This window comes from Mesoplodon densirostris, chromosome 16 (genome assembly GCF_025265405.1).
Source record: "Mesoplodon densirostris isolate mMesDen1 chromosome 16, mMesDen1 primary haplotype, whole genome shotgun sequence".
Taxonomy (NCBI): Eukaryota; Metazoa; Chordata; class Mammalia; order Artiodactyla; family Ziphiidae; genus Mesoplodon; species Mesoplodon densirostris.
Genome location: NC_082676.1, coordinates 2,163,997 through 2,186,990, shown reverse-complemented (window position 1 = coordinate 2,186,990; position 22,994 = coordinate 2,163,997). Strand labels below are relative to the sequence as shown.

General features: G+C 56.5%; 1 protein-coding gene across 1 annotated transcript in view; it reads right to left on the bottom strand.

Annotated features, from left to right (window-relative positions):
- The window catches only part of TAF4 (TATA-box binding protein associated factor 4), a 72,082-nt gene extending 49,561 nt beyond the window's left edge, over window positions 1-22,521 (bottom strand). The window contains exon 1 of the mRNA XM_060078909.1: window positions 21,206-22,521. Within this exon, the coding sequence (XP_059934892.1) occupies window positions 21,206-22,484 (1,279 nt within the window). The 5' untranslated portion in view covers window positions 22,485-22,521. The remainder of the gene's footprint in view (window positions 1-21,205) is intronic.
- Between the last annotated feature and the right edge of the window lie 473 nt (window positions 22,522-22,994).

Sequence of the window (22,994 nt, the reverse complement as noted above, 5' to 3'; positions counted from 1 at the left end):
TAAAATCATGTTTACACCAGAGGATAGTTAAGGACCTGGGAAATTCTGGAAATCAGGAAACAACGTGTCAGAGAGAATTATAATGACCTCTTGGTGACAGAAATACATATTATTAACCATTCCTTTCCCATACTTTTCTGTGTTTATCAAATTTTCTATGATGGGCATGTATTTGGAGACCAGATGTTATCTTGTTGGTCTGCAAGTACTGAGGAGGTAAGCTATACCTTACGATGGCCACTTCTGGGACAGGCAGGCCCAGAGGAAGACCACCCCTGACGGACACTCAACTTCCTCCGATGAAGACTAGACGGATGCTTCCACTTAAACAGAAGCAAAATGGAAGCAATGTGGGTGGTCCCGTCAGTCCCTGACACATCACCGCCCCCAGGGGCTCCAGGGGGAAAGTAACTCCTCACAGGCACAGCTAATAAACGTCCCCTTAGCTCAGGCAAATGGGCTTCCTGGTGCTCTAGCTCTCTATTTTAAAAATAAGAAAAGCGAGATTAAGTAACCAGTGTCAGACCCAGAGGGCAATTAAGCCGTTTCAAAGAAGCTCCTGAACAGCAGTCTCGACTCCTTGCTCTGTTGCACCCTGGTTTTAGGAGAGGGCGGACACTGGTATACCACACAAACACACGAGAACACAGACTGTAACTCCAGCTCCAACTACCTACCCTTCTTTCCCCCAGGACATCATGCAACACCAAGGCAGGAAGAAAAGGAGGCACCAAGAACTCTTCTCGTATAGCTGTACTGAAACAGTTAACAAAGAACAAAATATACCCATCTAAAGTGTACAACCTGGTGAGCTTGGACAAATGCATATAGTTGTGTACCCACTGTCATAATCGAGGTTTGAAACATTTCCATCAACTTGGAAAGTCTCTGGGCAGCACACAGCCATCACCCCTGACCAGGCAACCACTGTTTTACAGCATAGCTTTTGCTAGAATTTCACATAAACGGGACCGTATCATAGCCGGTCCTGTGTCTGGCTTCTCACAGTTGGTGGACGACGCTGAGATCCCTCCGTACCGTGGCACGTGGCCTACTCCATTCCTTTGTATCCTAAGTCATGTCCCACTATGTGGACAGACCGTGTGCACCGCTCACCACCTGGTGGACATTTAGGTCACTTCCAGCGTGGGCTGTTATAAACAGGGCTGCTGCCAACGCGACCAGCGAGCCCCGAGAGGACACACGTCTCACTTCTCTTGGAGGGGGCGGGCTGGACACCATGAGCACATGCCGCGTTTTTCAAGCAGCTGCCAAGCTGTCTCCGCCTGCCTGGCTGTCCCCGCTGGCACTCACCCCACAGGGCTCCACGATCTCCACATCCACCCACAGGAGGTACGGTCGGTCCCTCTCGTTCTACCTGCGTCGGTGTAGGTGGAAGCAGTGGAGGAGTCCCACGGGGGCTTTAATTTGCATTCCTCTGATGACTTTCCGTGTGCTTGCTGGCCATTTCTGTAACTTCTCTTGTGTCTATTCCAAACTTCTGTCCCTCCTGAACAGAGCTGTCTTCCTACTACTGAGCTGTATTCTGGACACAAGCTCATCTCACTTCACAGCCTGCCTTCCATTTTCTTAACAATGTCTGTCAGCTAGCAATAGCTTTCCTTTCATTCTCAAATTCAGTTTACTGATCTTTTCTTCGATGGTTCAGCCACCTGTGTCCCAGGAAATCTTTTCCTAAGCTACAGGTAGAAAGATCGCCACCTGCTTTCTACGTTTCTCTTTGCTTTTAGGACGGTGACTTCAGTGTCACTGCGAGTGGGACGCACTTTCGCTTCCCGGGACTCTGCATCCAGCGCCTGCCATCCCGCGGCAGGCGGGCCGACGCCCTGTCTCCTCGGGAGGCCACCCAGCAGCCTGTGCCCCAGCCCTGAGATGCCACCCCCTCTGGAGAGGAGGCCTCCCCCCGAGAGAGAGCAGGCACTGAGAGTGCGGGCTTCTCCTAAAGCGACTGGATTTTCACACTCCTCGCCAGCAGGGGTGAGAGTCTAGAGATCCCACAGGGAAGACCCACTGTGCTCGCCTTACTTTCCTGCCCCTAGAACGGGAACCCTAAACCTGAAAAGGAAATTGTAAGTTCACGTGCAAGGAAGGAGAAAACCCTAACCGAGCAAAACAGGACAATGTCTTCGGTGGATTCTTGGTCTGAAACTACACTCAGGGAGACCTGCAGAGGCACAGCCTCATTTTAGAGAACCTGACCTACAAGTGGGGTGGTAAAATCTTACAAAAGGGACACCTGCCCACGATGCTGAGATACCAAGCCCTCCTCCTCTCTGCTGTAAAGGCAGCAGTCACACCACATCCAATCCCAAAGGGCTTCAACCTGCTCTGGAACACGTCGGGCTTTGCCACAGGAAAAGTGACCCCTGGTTTCCATGGTAAGAGTGTGGTGAACATAAACGTCTGCTATCAAATGCCGATCATATGGAAAATGACACGGTCAGGGGAGCCAGAGGTCTACCATCTCAATACAGCACCCAGAATCACTCACCAGGACATTCAGGCACGGGGGCTGCCTGATGAACAAGTGTCGCCCAGGCCACTGCTCCCCGGGGAGCCCCCAGACCCACTCTTCCTCCTACCTCACACCCTCCACCAAGGCTCGGCCCCTGCCCCCACCGCCACGGCCACCCAGCAGGCACTTCCCTCTTCCCCACCCACAGCGTGTGGCCACCAGCCCACCCCCTCCCCAGAGCGGGGCACCCCTGGTTGGGGAGGGTTGCCTTCTAACGCAAGCACCAAAAATCACCCCTGAAAGTCCCAAAAGCCCCCGGGGGCTCGGGCAGGGCCAGGTCCCCTGGGCAGCGACACTGGCGCTTGTCACCTAAACCCCAGGCCAGGGAGGGGGCTTGCCCTTGGGGTCCAGTTCCAGAAATGCTCTTCTCAGAACCCTGGACTCACTCGGGGACTGAGAAGAGTGACAGTCCATCCCGAGGCCTGGACAGGCCAGGAGTCTCCCTCAGGCTCTCCCTGCCAGGAGGGCTCCTCCAGCGTCCCAGGGAGGCTGCTGCCTGATGACTCTTCCCCAAGTACCCCCATTCGTGATCAAAACTCTCAATAAAGGAACAGAAATGAAGTTCTTCAACTTGATAACCTACAAAAAACCAACAGCTAACATCGTACTTAATGATGAGAAGCTCAAAGCTTTCCCACTAAGATCTGGTACAAGGCAAGAATGTTCCCTCTCACCACTGCTTTCAACTGGAAGTCCTCCTGACCACTGCAATAAAAGAAAAGGAAATAAAAGGTATGCAGATTGGAAAAGAAATAAAACTGTCTTTGTTCATAGATCATATGATCATCTATGCAGAAAATCCAAAAGAACTGGCAACAAACAAACAACTCTTGGAACTAATAAACGGCTACAGCAAGGTTGCAGGATACAAGGTTAATATATAAAATTCAACTGCGGGACTTCCCTGGCAGTCCAGTGGTTAAGACTCCACGCTTCCACTGCAGGGGGCACAGGTTCTATCCCTGGTCAAGGAACTAAGATCTCATACGTCGCGGGGCGCAACCAAGAAAAAAAAAAATTCAATCGCTTTCCTATAAACCAACAATGAATAAATGGAATTTCAAATTAAAAACACAATACCGGGGCTCCCCTGGTGGCACAGTGGTTGAGAGTCCGCCTGCCGATGCAGGGGACACGGGTTCGTGCCCCGGTCCGGGAAGATCCCACATGCCGCGGAGCGGCTGGGCCCGTGAGCCATGGCCGCTGAGCCTGCGCTCCACAACTGGAGAGGCCACGACAGTGAGAGGCCCGTGTACCGCAAAAAACAAAAAAACAAAAACAAAAAAAAACACAATACCATTTACATTAGCACCCAAAAAGTGAAATACTTAGATATAAATCTAACATAATACATACAATGATGAATTAAATCAAAGGAGAACTAAATATGGAAGAGATAGTCCCTGTTCATGGATAGGAAGACTCGATACTGTCAAGATGTCAGTTCTTCCCAACTTGATCTGTAGATTCTACACATTCCCAATCAAAATCCCAGCACATTATTTCATGAGTATCAACACACTGATTCTAAAGTTCACATGGAGAGGAGGCGAAAGACCCAGAATGGTCAACACAATATTGAAGGAGAAGAACAAAGTCGGAGGACTGACTACCCGACTTCAAGACTTACTAAAAAGCTATAGTAATGAAGACAGTGTGCTACCGGGGAAAGAATAGACACATAGATCAATGGAACAGAACAGGGAGCCCAGAAATAGACCCATACAAATACCGTCAACTGACCTTGGACAAAGGGCCAAAAGCAATACAATGGAGCAAAGGCAGTCTCTTCAACAAATGGTGCTAGAACCACTGGACACCCATCCACAAGCAAAAGATGAATCTAGACACAGACCTTACACCCCTCACGGGAATTAACTCAAAATGCATCATAGACCTAAATGTAAAGTGCAAACTATAAAACTCCAAGAAGATAACAGAGGAGAAAACCTAGATGACTTGGGCCTGGTGATGCCTTTTCAGATACAACACCAAAGGCACGATCCATAAAAGAGAAAATTAATAGGCTGAACTTCATTAAAACTAAAAACATCTGTTCTACAAAAGACAACTTCAAGAGAAAAAGACAAGCCACAGACTGGGAGAAAATATTTGCAAAAGACACATCTGATAAAGGACTGTTAACCAAAATATACAAAGAACTCTTAAAACTCAGTAAGAAAACAAACAACCCAACTGGAACTGGGCCAAAGACCTAAACAGGTATCTCAGCAAAGAAGCTTTACAGATGGCAAATAAGCACATGAAAAGATGCTTCCCATCAGATGTCACCAGGGAAGTGCAAATTAAAACAATGAGATATCACTATATCACTCTCAGAATGGCCAAAATCCAGAACACTGGCACCACCAAATGCTGGTGAGGATGTGGAGCAACAGGAACTCTCATTCACTGCTGGTGGGGATGTGAAATGGTGCAGCCACTTTGGAAGATAGTTTGGCAGTTTCTTACCAAACGAATCATACTCTTACCATGTGACGCAGCACCTCTGCTCCCTGGTATTTATCCAAAGGAGCTGAAAACTCATGTCCACACAAAAACTTGCGCACAGATGTTTAAAGCAGCTTTATTCACAACTGTCAAAACTTGGAAGCAACCAAGGTGTCCTTCAGCAGGTGAATGGATAAATAAACTGCAGTATGCCCAGATAGTGGAATGTTATTCAGTGATAAAAGGAAATGAAATATCAAGCCATGAAAAGACATGGTGGAACCATAAGTGTATATTACTAAGTGAAAGAAGACAGTCAGAAAAAACTACAATACCGTACGATTCCAACTCTACGACACTCTGGAAAAGACGATGGAGACAGTGACAGTGAAAAGATGAGTGGGTGCCAGGGGCTGAGGGAGGGAGGGGTGAATAGGTGAAGCACAGAGAATTTTGAGGGTAGTAAAACGACTCTGTATGATACTACAATGGTGGATACATGTCATTATACGTTTGTCCAAACCCACAGAATGCACAACACCAAGAGTGAGCCCTGGTGTCAACTATGGACCCTGAGGGATGATGAGGTGTCAATTCAGGTTCATCAGTTGTTAACAAATGCACCATCTGGTGGAGGGTGTGGATAATGGGGGAGGTTATGTATGTGTGGGGGCTGGGGGCATATAAGAAATCCCTATACTTTTTTCTTAACTTGTTGTGAAACTAAAAATGCTCTAAAAAAATTGTCTTTAAAAAAAATCTGCTTTGGGGCTTCCCTGGTGGCGCAGCGGTTGGGAGTCTGCCTGCCGATGCAGGGGACGTGGGTTCGTGCCCCGGTCCAGGAGGATTCCGCATGCCGCGGAGTGGCTGGGCCCGTGAGCCATGGCCGCTGAGCCTGCGCGTCCGGAGCCTGTGCTCCGCAACGGGAGAGGCCACAGCAGTGAGAGGCCCGCGTACCACGCAAAAAAAAAAAAAAAAAAAAAAAATCTGCTTTTGGGACTTCCCTGGTGGTCTAGTGGTTAAGAATCCGCCTTCCAATGCAGGGGACACAGGTTCGATCACTGGTCGGGGAACTAAGATCCCACACGCTTAGGGGCAACTGAGCCCTCGTGCCTCAACTAGAGAGCCCGCGAGCTGCAACTACTGAGCCCGCACACCACAAATGGAGAGAAGCCCGCACACCACAACAAAGAGCTCGCGTCACAACAAAATATCCCGCACGCCACAACTAAGACCCAACGCAGCCAAAGATAAATAAATAAGTAAATAAATATATATTTTTTAAATCTGCTTTTACTAGTACTTGGAGAGTCCAGGGAGGTGCCCCAAAACCCCCCTGAGAAGCAGCCTCTGGGTGGCTGGCTGACCGGTGGAACAATCTCCTCCCCCACCAAGACCCACTAAACCGAGAATAAATGAACCTAAGTGGTCCCAAGCCCCCAAGAGAAGGAGAGAATAGGAGGACGGGAGATTCCAGGAATTCCCTGGCAGTCCAGAGGTTAGGATGCGGGCTTCCACTGCCATGGACTTGGGTCCGATCCCTGGTCAGGAAACTAAGAACCAAGGAATGAAGGAGGAAAAGCAGACTCCAGGAGGAGGGGCAGGAAGGGGTCTGCCCAGCACTGCCAAGGGCTCGGGGAGGGAGGTGCCTGCTGCAGGGACCACGAACAGGAACTGGGGGAGTCTGGGCAGCACAGCAGCCACGTGTCCAGGCTTTAAGCAGGAAAAACTCAGAGCCAGATTAACCTTTCCTAAGACATTGAGAACGTTCTGGCATCAAGAAGTCCCGCCTAGTCACACCTGATCACCCAGAGACGAGGGGTGCCGGGGCACGAGCAGGATCCCCACCCTGTTCATGCCGTGCTCAGACAAGCCAGGACCACCAGACACTTCAGGAAAGGCTCCTACAGGACAGGGGCATGCACACCTGCTACGTGCCAATCGTTGTCCTGCGTGCTGAGGATCAGAGGGCTTCCTTTCTCACAAAGCAACTCAAGAGAGCTGGGGAGATGGGGCACCCACAACCGGGGAGAACGCACAACAGCAAACCACCCAGACACGACACAATGCTCCCGACACACTAAAAGGAATTTCAGAGAGAGAGCACAGGCGCGAAATTACTCAGAAGGGGCGAAGTGCCCACAGGAACAGCAGCACCCTGTCCTCGACCTGGAGAACTGGAGCGTCCAGGGGCGCAGGCTCAACGGCAGGGCCGGGGGGCACCCGCCCCAGGAGGCCCGAGGTCCTGCGACCGGCACGGAGATGGCAACGCTGGGCTGAAGGTCCAGCCCCCGGTGCGGCCAGGGCCCAGTGTGTCAGGGCCCCCGGCAGAGACAGGCGTGCTCGCCACAGCCTCCCCCTGGAAGCTCCTGGAGAACGGCTCCAGCAGGACGTCAGCCCCCGGGCAGCGAGGTGGGGGGGGGGGCACGGGGGACCCCAAGCGCCAGCCAGCGTGGCCTCTTCCCGCCACGGGCTGCGCCCCCCAGCCCCACGGGGCCGACCCACCCAGAGCAATGGTTTCCCCCTCCTGTCTGAGCTCCGTTATCCGTGTCCTCCTTTCACTCTCAAAAAAGCTGCCACCGAGCAATCACTGATCCGTCAGCCCCGCGGCCACCCGGGTAGACTCTGGGCGCGCCCACTGCCCGATTTCTCCCGGTGACCCAGTGCTTTGCTGCAGGCAGGCCACAGCGCACACGGCCCCCCTCCCCGCCGCCCCCAGGGAAGGAGGCAGGGCCCCCCAATCCAGCCCAGCCCCTCCCACCTGCCTCCTGCACAGCCCTCCCCACTTCGCCCACGCTTCCCCACCCCAAGGGGCGGCACCGTCCTCCGCCTGCCCGCACACCGCCCTCCGGCTCAGCGCCCGCTGGCTCAGTGCCCGGCCCCCAGCGACCTCCTCCAGGGCCTGACCACACACCCTCCTTCCCCCGCCGCACTCTCCGTCCCCAGGTACACGTCCAGAAGCCGCCTCAAGCCCCAGGCGGGGCTGTGCTGAGTCCGCAGGTGCACCAACAGCTCAGGGTGACTCGGACACGGGTGACAGCCCAGCGTGACCCAGTGGGTCAGAATATGTTAAAATCACTTTCATCTTGTTGTACTCTCGTGGTGTTTGTCCTTTTTAACTGCTACTGGAAACTGAACTTTCCGTGTGGCTCACGTCACGTTTCCACTGGAGAGCCGTGCTCTAAAGTCTCCCATCTTTCAGAAACAAGCCCAGAAACAACCAAAGAGACTGAGACTCCTGAGACTCCACTTGCATGTCCCCCACCGACAGTCCCCAAGCACTGTCCTGACACCCCAAGGGCCCTTCTCACCTTCCCCCAGGCTGGCCCATTCCAGTCACCAGCCTCCAGGGCCCAACCCAAGGGCAGCTCCATCTTCACCTCCCTGCCAGGTGAAGACACTCAGCTCCTTGACACACTCATGACCCCACACCTGCCGCCCCGCCCCGCCCCGAGGGCCCCCTTCTTCCCCTATCTCCTCTGCAGCATCCTTTGCTGCATCCGCCTGTTCCACCTCCAGGTGTCAGAAGGTCTCAGAACACATCTGTGGGCGCTTCTTTCCTCCCTGGCTATCTTACCCGTCCCCCAAACCAGGCGAGCACACCGACCCCCTGGTTTAAAGTACCATCCCTCCTTCAGGGACCCCCCTTCTAGGTCCCCAGCCCCGAACCCACTTCTGAATTTGACTCCCATCTCAATTCCCGCCCACACGCACTTGGGCATCTAGTGGACAACCCAAACTCAAGCGTCCAGAACCAAGTACGTGAGTTTTCGTAAGCAAATAACTGGCCTGTGCTCAGCATATCCCACACGTTGCTGGGAAGTGGCAACACTTCCTGGGCTGGCGATTCCTCCCACAACAGGACTGTGCCCCCTGCTCCCCCACTGGACACCCCAGCAAGGTGAGCGGGGCTGAAGAAGCTGTGGGATCCCCAGGTGACAAAGGACCGCCCGCCCTACAGGAGGACGACTCCTGCACCACGACACCCGAGGAGCCGAGGTCCCAGAAGACGGCCCACAGCACGGCTCTCTCTGCAAAGTTACGGCAAAACCAGACACACAGTTCAGCAACCTTCAGAAGACGCCACGAGCAGGTAGGAAGGGGAAACGAGGGTGTGGTGGCCACCAGTGGGGACAACGGCTGCCGCGGCCGGAGAGGTGGGGGCCAGACAGTCACGTGGGAGGTGTGCAGGGACCCAGCTCTGCTGACAGGGGTGTCACAGGTGCTTATTAAACTGTTATATGACCAGAGACCATGACTAATTCATGTCTACACATCTCAGATCCAAACACACTTATCCTGTCCTCCACTGGTCTCCATCTCAACCAACGGCTTCCTGAAGTCTCGGCCTGTCTACTGAGCGGACAGACCACAAACACCCCCAGGCCTCCTTGACGCAGCAGCGAGCACGTACATACGCCACGCGAGCGCCACGCTGATGCTGAGGTCAAAGAGGAGCGACGCACAGGCCACGCTCGCTGCCCTCAGGTGTCCCTGCTTTGCTGACGAGACCACAGTCAAAACCAACTGGTAACCCACAGGAAGCCCCACCTGTACGTGCTCAGAGCCACCTGCCCTGCTGCTGGGACCCATGGAGACAGGCCTCAGTGAGAGACACGCGAGACATGCAGTCCTGAGGAAAGGCCTGCTCTGCCGTGGGGGCCACAGACGCCAGGGTCCAGGAGCAGCACTGGAGCTGGCGCCTGATGATGGGCAGAAGCGTCCAGAGAGTGATGTTCTCGGCAAAACGAAGAGTGGCCGTGACGTACGGCTGTGACCCGGGCGCTGACTGATGAGGAAGAAGGCAGGCATGGGCTTCCCTGGTGGCGCAGTGGTTAAGAATCTGCCTGCCAATATGGGGGACACGGGTTCGAGCCCTGGTCCGGGAAGATCCTACATGCCGCGGAGCAACTAGGCCCACGAGCCATGGCCGCTGAGCCTGCACTCTAGAGCCCACGTGCCACAACTACTGAGCCTGCGCTCTAGAGCCCATGCTCCACAACAAGAGAAGCCACTGCGATGAGAAGCCCGCGCACCGCAACGAAGAGCAGCCCCCGCTCGCCGCAACTAGAGAAAGCTCGCGCGCAGCAACAAAGACCCCACACAGCCAAAAATAAATAAATTTCAAAAAAAAAAGAAAACAGGCGTGCACAGGAGCAGGGGGGTAGGACCGTGAGCCCCCAGCGGGAAGGCCGCTGTCGAGAGCCCACGCTTCCTCCCCAAGCAGTGAGAACACACGGAGGTCCCTATATGGAACTGCCCCAAGCAGAGGGGAACTGAGTGAGGAGGGTGTGAGGGGCACCTGAGTGACAGCGACCACACCCTGCCACGTCTGGAGCTCCACGTGGCACCGCCCACGACAACACACTGAGCATCCATTCATGATCACATCCACGAGTTAGTTGGAAAATTTTAAAATACACATGATCATAAGAACAAACATTCAAGGACTTCCCTGGTGGCACAGTGGTTAAGAATCCGCCTGCTACTGCAGGGGACACGGGTTCGAGCCCTGGTCCGGGAAGATCCCACATGCCGCGGAGCAGCTAAGCCCATAAGCCAAAACTGCTGAGCCCGTGCTCTGGAGCCCGCGAGCCATAACTACTGAGCCTGCGCGCCTAGAGCCCGTGCTCCACAACAAGAGAAGTCACCGCAATGAGAAGCCCGCGCACCGCAATGAAGAGTAGCCCCCGCTCAGCGCAACTAGAGAAAGCCCGCGCGTTAAGGACACACGGCACAACACAGGTGCGAACCCAGATCCAAGTGGCGTCCCTGCACAGCCACGAAAGTGGGCTCACACAGGGCCCCATCCCACCTGCCTCCTGCACGCGGTGGACTCCTGCCGTCCAGCCGTGCTGACCCGGAGAAGGGAGCCCAGATGCTCTCCGCCAGCTCTGCCCTGCCCACGCATCCCTGCACTCACCTGTCCCATCCTGCTAAGGCTAGACCGGAGACACAACACTTGTCTCTAGGGAAGCAGGTCCCCAGCGGGTCGGCAGCCCACACCCACACCAGGAGACTCTGCTGGCGGCCCCGAGGTCACCAAGCCAACAGCACCCCCAAGCACAGCCTCAGAGCCCCCCATGGAGGTGTGTTTGCAAAGCCCCCACAGCTCCAGGACCAGGACGCTAGGCGGCACCAGGCAGCGGTTTCCCAACTGCTCAGCGTGGAAGGGAAGCAGGGGTCAGTCCACGAGGGCCCAGGCCAGGCACCGAGGCCCAGAGCAGCCAGGAGCCTTGCCTGGACCCGCCCGATCACTGACAAGCTCTGGCTCGGGGCTCTCTGCCTGCCTCCCCGTGGCCCAGCTGTAGGCTATCTTTACTACATCACCTGAGGACTTTCAAAGTGGGCGTTCTGAACTGAGTTTCTTAAACTGCCAGACACATAACTAAGTGGCACCAGGCCTGACTTGTTATCTAATCAGTCCAAAGCAGCCGAGAAAACTCTGGAGCCTCCAGAACTGAATATAACAGACAGAACCTCTATTTTGAGAAATTATACGAGGGGAGGGCCTGACTAATGACACTGCATCTCAGAAATGACATAACACTCGCCCCACTCCTGCCCTCACACACTGACCTACAGTGGCTCAGCGACACAACCCCATCAGAAAGGCACTCCCTGAGGACAGGACCGCGCTGCTTCAGCACAAGGTCGGACTTGAACCTGGCGCTCAGTTAATGCTTGCTGACCGACGAGTGACCAAGCTCTCAAACCACTGCCCTGGCCTGCGGGGCCACGAGTAGGGCTGCTGACTGTCCACCAAGACAGCCCCCGGACACAGGCTGAAGGAGCCCACGGCCTCTGCCACCAGGAGAAAGGTCCCGGGCCTGAAGGCCAGGGTGCCTCCTGACCGCTCACCCTTTCCAGCCGGCAAGGTGGCCTTGACCGGAGCACCTGCAGCCCGTGCAGAGAAGAGCCTGTGGGCGCCGTGAGGGGCCTTTCCAAGCCGGGACCGCGGAGCACAGTTCCTGCCACCCCGAGAAGCCCGTGGCTCGGGCACTCCACGCCCTCTCGCACCTGCGTCTCCAGAATGGGTGGCGGGCACACTCACCCTGGGAACAGCCTCTCGCCATATGGATTTTCCCCGTGAAAAGCCTGGTCCCTGTGCATCAGCTGTTCCAAGTCGGCACAGTCATGAGGGGTGCACGGGAAGGAGCAGGCACCCTGGAGGCCCAGCCCCCCGGTAACTGGCTGCCGGGTCCCTGAAAAGCCACTCACCTCCAGTCTCAGCATCTTCATCAGGGGAGGTCATCTTCACAGGACCAACCGGCTCCAGAAACCTACAGACCCCTACACCCCTCCATCTGCACGTGGCAGGAAGTCGATGACTGCAAACCACCTGAGTTCATCAACTCACACACCATGTCGAAAGTAAGGATGTTCGTTCTAAGCCATTTTCGTAAATAAAACGGCAAAGAGGCCAGGGGATGGCACTCCCTCAGTGACAAACATCCGACATCACAAAACACTCTTAAAACAAGTGCCCCGGGCTTCCCTGGTGGTGCAGTGGTTGAGAGTCCACCTGCCGATGCAGGGGACACGGGTTCGTGCCCCGGTCCGGGAAGATCCCACATGCCCAGAGCGGCTGGGCCCGTGAGCCATGGCCGCTGAGCCTGCGCGTCCGGAGCCTGTGCTCCGCAACGGGAGAGGCCACAGCAGTGAGAGGCCCACGTACCGCAAAAAAAAAAAAAAAAAAAAAAAAAAAAGTGCCCCATGTCTTTCTTCCGCAAAGAGCTGGCAGCATTCAGGGCCACCACCCTTTCCTCCTGACCCTCTGCCCTCCCCAACTCCGCCCCAGCAGGGGGCTGCCCACTCCCCACCTTCTCCCAGGAGGCAGCCCTCACTCGCTGGGTCTGCGCTGAGGCTCCCTTGGGGGTGACCGTCCACAACCAAAAATCCCACCGAATGCCATGACTCCCAAATTCTGACCTCTTCCAACCTCTCTTGCAAGCTCCTGCCTTATACTTAACTACCCACCTCTGATGTTTCCTCTGGGAATAGGCATCTCAAACTTAACGTGTCCAAACACACACATCTGTCCCCACCCTCACTGCCCACCCAGGGAACGTTCCACCTTCTTCCGTGTCACTGTGGTCCCAAATCTCAGTCCCTCTGGGACTCCCTGTCCTCGCCCCTGGCCTTGAGCCTATCAGCAAGTCCACAGCGCTCCACCCTACGCCGGCACCCCAGGCCCGGCTACCTGCCCCGGCCTGGACGCTGCCTGTCCTGCCCTGGCCACCTCATCCCTGCATTCCACAGGCCACAGACACAACGTGCTCTCACAACACAGCTCGGATTCTACTGCCGCGCTGCCGAAAACCCTCCAAAGTCTTCCCAGTGCACCTGGAATAAACTCAAACCCCCACCACACCTGGCTACACGCCTCTTTAGCCAGACAGCCCCCACCCATCCCCCGTGGCTCCGCCCACCCCTGCTCGCCGACTCCGGCCCAGGACCTTCTCCCTGACCTGCCCTCAGGCCCCTGCACCGGCCCCCTCCTCTGCCTGAACCAAGGTCCCGGGTGGCACGTGGCTCCTTTCTCATCACCCAGGTCTCACTCGCCTGCTCGGAAGGCCTTCCCGGCCGGCGGTACCTTCTGGTCCCTCGTCCACTCCTTCATCAACTTAGGGTGAGAAACCCTGCCGAGGCTCCGCTTGTTCGTTCGCTGCCTGCTGCCCAGCACGACGAAGGACCCTGACAGCAGGGGCTCTGTGGGACCGGGGGCCCCCAGCTTGGACCCCGGCGCCACAGCAGCCTGGCTCACTGGCTCAGTCCACACCGGGAAAGCATGAGTGTGATTGGGCCGCCGTCTCCATCGACACCTCCACCAACCAAGGGGTTTAATTAACCTCACTTGGTTGAAAACAATGTGATGTAAAACTAGATACAACTGTCTAAAGGAAGTCTTTAGACCGCTATCGATTTCTAAAGAGTCGTATTTGGGCCACATTTCTAAAAACCATGGTTTCAAAAGCATAAATGGTCGAGCTCTTCAGAAGACAATCTTTATCAAAGACCTGAAAGTGCTCAGCCCAGCAGACGCACACAGAGTGGACACAAGGACAGCCACCTAAGGGTCATTCATGACAGACCAGTGGACATCAGCACAGCAGCCTGTCACAGGGGCCTCCGACGAAGTGTCGGCCCGAGGCAGTGGGGGACCAGGCGGACGAAGGGGACTTCAAAGATCACTGAGGGGTGGGAGCTGCACGCAAAACTCAGGCAGGGAAGGCGGGCCACAGGGCCCCTTTCTTTCCAAACTTCCTGAAGGAATAAACCTAGTTTTATAATCAGAAAAAACAGGTGAAGAAAGGAGTCATTTTCAAGTGACTAATGATTTTAATAACAGTTACATTTTGAAAATCAATCAAGAATGCTTTCCTTTTTAATTCTTCAAATAACTGTCGTGATATTTAAGATGCTACTATTTTACAGCATCTTTACAGATCAAACAGGCACGCATCAGGCCTGTCTCTTATGTGCTGGGCTCACTACCACCCAGCGTCCATCTGCATAAACCTTATGAAGGTGAGCTCCCCTGGGAGAGGTGTAAAAACTCCTTTAAACTCCTTTCCTGAGCAGCTGTCCACATACTTCAGCACAAAGTCTCGGAGTGGAGAAACTGCCTTCTCGCCTTCTCCCCACGATGCTGAGACACGGCCGTGTGAGCGGTATGCGCTGCCCTCTCCCTCCCCAAAGCTCAGTCTCCTCGCTGACCCACAGGCCTCTCTGCCCTCTGTGGAGTGTCCAGCCAACACCTGCCACTCTGACCAGCAGACACACACCTGGTAGGCCGCACCCAGCACTGGGGAGGAGGGCTTAGGTCTCCTGGCTACTAGAGTCCTGCCCTGTCCACTTGGTGTCTACTCAGACCACTGACCGCCCCCCCAAAACAAGTCACTTGAGAGCTAGAACCTTCTTACCGCTTGCTTGCCCCTAAGTTCTAAAATCTGACACCCAATTTGATACGGTCATAAGAACCGTTTTAGGATTTCCCCAACCTCTGAAGCTAGAAAATATTCGGAAACAAGCCCTGGAGGACACTAGCTCCCCAGTGTCAGCGCGGATATCCCGCATCCTCCTCTTCACCTGGTCACACGTCTCCCGAGTTTGGGCTCAAAATCAGCGCGCACGTCCCTTCCTCCCAGGCCATGTGGAAGAGGCAGAAAGTTCCCATCCGGCCTCTAACTTCAGGGGGGAAGGACAAAAGTCCAACTCAGCTTCACAGGCCTGCAGGGCTGCAGAAGGGCTCTGCACTCACAGGCCCTGCTTCAAGCCCCGCTCACGATGCCCACGCCAGGAGGGTGGGGAGCTCCCCCGGCCTCCATCCACGGCCTCCATCCACGCCCATGCAGTAGCACGGACAGGCAGGCAGCCAGACAAGGAAGCCGGACAAACGGGGGCGACATCTACGCACTTCTCAAATGGGGGCGGGGGAGGAATCTAAATTGTGGACATTGTTTGTATCTCTTTGTTTACTAAAGGTTTTAATTCCTTGGTGTAGCTATTCGAGGATATATAAAATTTAAAATTTTTAAGACTTGCCTGGTGGTACAGTGGTTAAGAATCCACCTGCCAATGGAGGGGACACGGGTTCGAGTCCTGGTCCGGGAAAATCCCATATGCCGCGGAGCAACTAAGCCCGTGCGCCACAACTACTGAGCCTGTGCTCTAGAGCCGGTGAGCCACAACAACTGAGCCCACGTGCTGCAACTACTGAAGTCCGCGTGCCTAGAGCCCGTGCTCCGCAACGAGAAGCCACCGCAGTGAGTAGCCCCCGCTCGCCGCAACTAGAGAAAGCCCGCGCGCAGCAACGAAGACCCAACGCAGCCAAAAATAAATAAATTTATTTTTTAAATTTCAAAATTTCTCATTCAAAGCATGCATAGCCCTACCCTAGAAATACAAAGTTTCCAATTTTCAATCATGACTTTACAGCACCTGCTCTCTACCTCACAGAGTGTTTAAGAGCGATTATTCCAAGTAAGAAGCTCTGAAGTGCACGTATTTGTAAGTTACAGGCCAGGGGCCACGGTCCCCTCAGGCCCAGCTGGAAATAGCATAGTTCAGTCACCTGCCAGGAGCACAGCACCCAGGACAGAGGGTCCTGCTGCAAACAGCTCCCCTCTCCTTTGGTTTTCTTACTTAGTTCGACTGTTTTATTTACTATCAAAGGCCTGATTAAATAAAAAGCTGCCGACCTCCAGCCTGAGACCAATTTCAGAGGTGAGAGCTCTGAACGGTGACTGAATCAATCAAGACAATCAAGAAAATCTGAGTCTCCTGCTTGCTATCAACATGAAGACACGGAAAAGTGCTTCTGAGACCTATGCAAATTACCCCAAATCTCAGGCAAGTTTCTCCGGAGTCCTTCAAAATCTCTGCTTCAAGATTTTCAAAAACGGTTTTAATTATGTTTTGATCAACTCACATACGACTAGTGATTTATGAAAAAGCTTTCTTAAAAGGTATCATTTAAGATGAGGAAAGCTTACATTTACACTGAAACGGGCTCGGGAAGCATGTCAGGAACCACCGGCATCTCATTACGACTTCAAGGAAACAGACAGGTGCGCCTGCTGCTCTTTCCACTGGGCCGCTTCCCCCCAGGGCGGGGTCTGAACCGAGCCGCTCCAGTTCTGATCAAACATCACTGCCGGGGTGGGGGGACCCAGCGCCCACCTGTCAGAAACTCTGCAGGTACTGAAGGAGCCGGAGCCCAGGCTCCACCCCACAGGCTGGGGGGACGAGACAGCCGCCCCCCAGCCAGGAGACCACTTTCCCAACTGCTTCCTTCCAGAGCCCTCACAAATAAGGACGCACCCCTCACGCAGTGGTACCCAGAAAGTTGTCTCTTCAAACTCTGGTGATTCTGCCACAAGAGTAGGGCCCGCTGCCCTGGAGCACAGTGAGAAGAGACACCCCGGAAGGGCCTGAGGGACCCCTTTCCTGGCTGTTGCTAAAACGTGAGAACCACCAGCTCCGAAAGGCACCCACCTATGTGTGCAACATCATCCCAGTCCACATCACCAAGACGGCTACGTTCACCCTAAAGACGATGGGGACAGCCAGGGTCCAAGGTGGGACAGAGAGCAAGGAAAAGTGACTGCCTGCTCGCCTGCCACGGGCCTCGCCTCCCAGCCGGCGGTGTGGAAGCAAACTCAGAGACGCCACCTCTGCTACGCTAAGCAGAGCTGCCCGGTGCTGGCCGGGTACGGCTCCCCAAAAGTTTTTTTTTTTTTTTTTTTTCAAATGTCACTGTTATATAAGGATGTCAAGAGAAAAACTCAGTGAAGGCCTTTGGCCTAAAGTGAGCCCCCTGCCCAGGTCCACTCTCTCTGCAGACAGCTGCACCTCCTTGTCCCCCATGGCTTCCAGGACATGTCCCCCAGGTCTATGGCCCACCTGTGATGACAACCTCAGCCACTTTCTCACTGGCCACCACACCAGGCTCCCTGGCCACTGAGAACCTGTCCAATCTGGGCATGGTTTTGATGGGAATAAAACTGTGTTTTACACTTTGCTACACCTACAGCAACATACTGCTTGGAAACCAGTGAGAAACGTAATGGAGCTGAGACAGCACGTGAATAAACGCTACTTGACAGTGGTGCGTACCGCTCCTCCCAGTGCAATTTCAAGTGCTTCACAAAGCGGTCAAGCTCACTGTCCACCTGGGGAAACTGAGGCTCCGAAGAACCATATGTTCTGTCCCAGGTCGAGAGTGCCCTCAAGTAACAAAATCTAAACTCCTAAGAACGACCCTTGTGCCAAAGCACTTCTGCCAAAGTCGGCCACCAGACGTCCAGAGCCCAAAACTCTGGGGCTGCCCCCCGGCTCAGGATCAGCCTTCCCAGAACTCAACCCGGTCCACACAGCACAGTCGGCTACCCTGGACTCTTTTTCCCCTTTGCCCACCATCCAATAATTGTATTCACCAAGGACGGGAACCCCTGCCCTAGACCTCAGCAGCCTCAGGAGTGTTCATCTTAAGCCACCAGCCCCAGGCAAACATGAGAACCGACACTTCGGCCAAACCTTAGCCCCACAGGAGCACAAATTCTCTGTGAAAGCAGAACAGACAGACATACACTGCTGAAAATGCAAGAAAAGATAACCTTTAGAAATAAGCATCTCTAGCGTAACACCTATCTGAAAAGATCTCTTGAAACCATTTGCGCACACGCCAATTTTGGTGTCGTATCACTTTTCTCTCCTTTCAACTATAATAATAATGTTACCTCGATGTTATGACTATTCTAAGCTGCACAGAACTAACTAGTGCTTTTCACTGTTCTTGGGTCCACTGCCTTTGCTGCAACAATGTCTCTGAAGGCTTATGTGTTCTTAATATTCCCCACAGCAGATAACACTGAGACTCTGGTACGCTTAAGTGAGTAAATTAATTACAATAACATCAACGTCGCTTTACAAAACTGTCCGGACAAGGAATATCGAGACTGAGTTTGCCGAAACCAAGTTCAACATGCGCTCACGGTGGGCTGTGAGGATGAAACATGCAAGGCCTGACCGGCCCTCAGGGACTCAGTGAAACCTCTGCCCCTCTGTTTCCCCCCTCAGACTCTGACCTACAGGGAGGGAAGACACTGGGAGGGGCAGGCCTCTCTCACCCACACTCCAACTGCCAACAGTCTGTTACTTCACTTGACACCTAAGTGTAGCTTTGAAAACCCTGCCCACCCCTAATGCCTAAGTACTAACAAGAATGAGTTATCATCCAAGCAATAGTTACTTTGACAAGTTAGTTCCACCTCCACTTTGTACACTTTTATGATGAAAGATTTCAACGGAAAGGAAACATCAAACAGAATTTAACATTTTCTGATTGACCAATTATACGAGGTAACTAGAATATTCGTAAGCTGTCACTTTGATTTAAAGAATTAAGTTGTGCTAGTTAAAAGAAGGCACTTCGCTGTGGGGCACTGGTAGTAATTTTAACTATACTTTTTGTGCTGCTTCTGTTATTAACGTGAAGGAGCGGAATTAATCAGCACTCCAAATCAGTAGATCAACTGTGGGGGGAGGGGAGCATGAAGAGATGAATGCGAATCTTTTATTTTCTAGAAAGCATTTGGCCCCTTTAAAGCACAGCTCTCAGCATTTGTCACCCAAATGTCAACATGAGCTGTTCTCTGCTATCACACGTGGGACTAATGCAGAGACTCGTGAGAACTCGTGCAAAGAGTCGGAGCTTTTACAATTTTCTTCAAGGAGTCGCCTGCTTGTCACATGCAGACATCCCTAACACACTGCTAGCACAAGAGATGAGAGGGAGTCCAGGGTCAATCACAACGAAGATGACAGAGGTGCCCTTTCCAAACCACAGCTTCCTCCCCCCAGAAAAAATAAGGTAGCGAAGGCTTCACGTAGCAGAGGCCCAGACCAAGGGGATCCAGTCAACCCCAAACAGCCACACCTACAGGCACCATCCGGGCAGGCGGGGGGGGGGGGTCGAGGGGGCCTCCGCCCCGCCCTGGGAGCCAGCCACGGCGCGCCAGCCTCGCAAAATTTACTGACGAGCTCACAACAGTTTTCAATAACAAAAGTGCAGCGCACGGGACCGGCCTTGCTAGGAGCGAGGAAGGTGCCGAGGACCACTGAGGAGGTATTTTAATACGTAGGGAAAAAGTATTTTGACATTTTCCATAACGTGCTACAACCACGAATTCTCTTTTTTAAACGTTACTGAAGATCAAACATACCTTCCACTAAAAGGTCAAAAGACACATAATGAGCAAAACACAACCTTTAATAAAACAACCCTTCTACAAACTCAAAAGCAAATAAACTGTGCTGTAAGGGGCAGCCCGCACCTCTCAAGTGACACACACACACACACACACACACACACACACACACACACACACACACACACACACACACACACACACACACACACCTCACAGCAGGGGGGCTCCCACAACCACCCCAAAACGCTGCTCTTGGCTGGAACCTCCCCTCCTCCCACCCGTGTGACATCAGGTCCCTGCCAGGCTTCGCCACCGCTCCAAACCTCACAGCACTTTGACAGCAAAACCTTCCTTCCAAGACGCTGAAATCCTCTCAAGGTGACCAACCGTTCTTTTCAGAAAGCGTGGGGGACACAGGCACAGGAGGTGCTGTTTCTACTACTCCTGCGCGGCAGCACACATTACTACACGGCAGGGGAGGCGCGCTCCGAGTCCACGCCGGCGAGGCGGAGGGCATGGAAGGGAAGACAGGGAGCCTCCAGTGCTGGAGTTTCTCTCTGCCCAGGAAGCCCGAAACAAAGCAGCGGGACACGTAATGCCGTGGGGGACCTTTCGCTGGCGAACCTGAAGAGCTGCCGAGATGACGCGTGGGATCAGGGAGGCTCCCTGTCCTCCTGCACCGTCTGTACCTCCGAGGGACCCGCTGAGGGGAGAGCACGTGCCCACCGCTGACCTCACTGGTAATAATCCTCTAAGTGAGGACACCACGCAGAACGACACCGTACCCACGAGGAGTGCTGAAACACGGCTGCAGAGCAGGCGTGAGGCAAGGGCTCCGACCAGGAAGGCTGTGTGCCCCGCGACTCCTCCAGGGTCACCTGGGAACTCTGCCATCCTGGTGTCAGCAGGGCAGCGAAAGCTTTCCATGCAGCCTTGCCCAGCCTCGTGGAGGGGGCGTCACTCCGCTGACCTCACCAGGAAAGGGGGGTCCCTAGCCCACCGGCAGGGGACACCAATCACAGCCCAGCATAATAAACGAGCAGGAGAGTTCAATGCGGACACAGACCACATGCCTGATCCCAGAAACCAGAGGAAAGTGCCAAGCGTGGGAAAGCCACGGGCCCAGGCTGAATAACCCAGTAAGTTGTCCCCGGAGCACCAGCTACTACTGCTCTCCACCGTGGGGGGACTGGGCAGGGGCACACAGGGCCAGGAAGGGAGCAAAGGACCCACTCGCTGGACCAGCAGCCCTGGCAGAGAAGCTCTGCTAAGCTGGAGCCAAGCACTGCACCAGGTAGGAGGCCCCCACTCTGCCACATCACACACACTCCCGCACACACACTCGCATGCCCAGGACCGTCCCGCGCCGGGGCAGAGGCGCACCCCCGCTCGCGGCAGGCCCACGCAGGGCCCATGACCTCCGCGTCCTGCCAGCCCGACAACTTCCTGGACGCCCAGCTGCGGGGCACGAACGCACCCGCCCGGTGGCGCGGCCACTCACCTGGGGGCAGCTGGAAGTTCTGGATGTTGGTCGGGTTCTGCGGCGGCTGCGGCAGGCGTGGGGCGAGGACCGTGGGCGTCAGCGTGGCCCGGATCCCGCCGGTGGTGGCCGAGGGCGTCCTGGGCAGGCTCTGGGTCACCGCGCTGGCCGAGCCCTTGGGCAGCCCGGTGGGGGTACCGGGGGCCGGCGGTGGGAGGCCGGCGGTGGCGGCGGCGGGCAGAGCCCCTTGCATAGTTGGCCCGAGGATCATGCCGGCCCCCGCGCCGGCCGGGCAGCTGGCCGCCAGGGTCTGCGGCGGCGGGGGTGCCGGCTGCAGCGCGGTCTTGGGCGAGTCGGCCTTGGCCACCTGCGCGGGCGCGGTGGCGGGCCCGGGCTGACTGTTGGCGGCGGGCGCCGGGGCAGAAACGGGCGCTGGGGCCGGGGCGGGCGCGGGGGCGGGCGCGGGGGCGGGCGCGGCGCTGCCCCCGTTCTGCGCGGCCACCGGGGGTCCGGCCGGGGGGCCGGGCGGCCGGGCCAGGCTGGCGGCGGCGGGCGGCGGCGGCGGCGGGGCAGCGGCGGCGGGCGCGGGGGCCGCGGGGGGCGCGGCGGGCGCGGGGGGCGAGGGGGCGCGGGGCGCGGGCGCGGGGGGGGCGCCGAGGAAGGGCGGCGTCTGGATGACAGTGGCGGCGGCGGGCTTGGGCGGCGGCGGCGCGGGCGCGGGCCCGTTGTGGAGCAGGCTGACAGCAGGTGCGGCGGCGGCGCGGAGCGAGTTCCCCAACGCGGCGCTCCCATTCAAAGTTTGCGCGGCGCCGGGGCCGCCGGGCGGGCCGTTGCGGGCGGCGGGCTTGGCGGCGGGCTCGGGCGCGGCCGCTGCCCCCGGCGCACAGGCCCCGGCTGCGGCGCCCGCCCCGGCCCCGGCGCCGGCCGCGGCGCTGGCGCCGGCCTCGAGCGCGCTCAGCTTCGCTGCGGGCCCTGCGGGGACAAGAGAGGCAGCGCAGTGAGGACGCGGGCCCGGCCGGCGGCCGCCCGCGCTCAGGCCGCGCCGCGCTCTACCTGCGGGGGGCGGCTCCGGCGCCGCTGCGGGCGCGCCCTCGGCCGGCACGGCTCCGGCTCCGACATGGTTCCCGAGCGCGCCGGCGGCCGCGGCCCGCGCCTCGGGCGCGCGGGGCGCGAGGTGGTGGTGGTGGGCCGCGCTGGCCGCCAGCTGCGACTCGAGCGAGCCCACCAGGTCGCTCACCACTTTCTCGTCCACCTCGCTGTTGAAGAAGACCTCGTCCAGCAGATCCGAGCCCGCCGCCATCTTTCCTCCTCGGCCCGCCGCCGCCGCCGCTCGGCCGGCGCTGGGCGGGGAGGAGGCTCCGCGCGGGCGGGCGGGCGGGCGGGCGGCCGCGGGGGCGGGCGGGGGGCGGCGCGCGCCGGGCGGGGCGGGGGCGGCGGCCGGGCGGGGGGCGCGGGCGGCCGGGCGGGGGGGAGGGCGGCGGCGGCGTGTTGCGCAGGCGCGGCGGCGCGCCCGCCCCCGCCCGCCGCCCGGCGCCTCACCATTGGCCACGGTGCCCCCCGCCCGGCCGCCCGGCGCCCCACGATTGGCCGCGGCGCTCGCCTAAAAGGCGCGTCCAATGGCTGCGAGCGGCAGAGGCCGGTGCGCAGAAGGGCGGCCGGGGCTCGGCTGGCGGGTGGGTAGCGGGTGGCGAGCCCGCCGCCCTTGGGCCGGCGGGGACGTGGGGGTCTGGGCCGCCGGACGGGCTAGAGGCTGGAGGGCAGGAGGACGAGACGGGCGGGACCGTGGCCGAGACCTGGTGGGAGCGGCGGC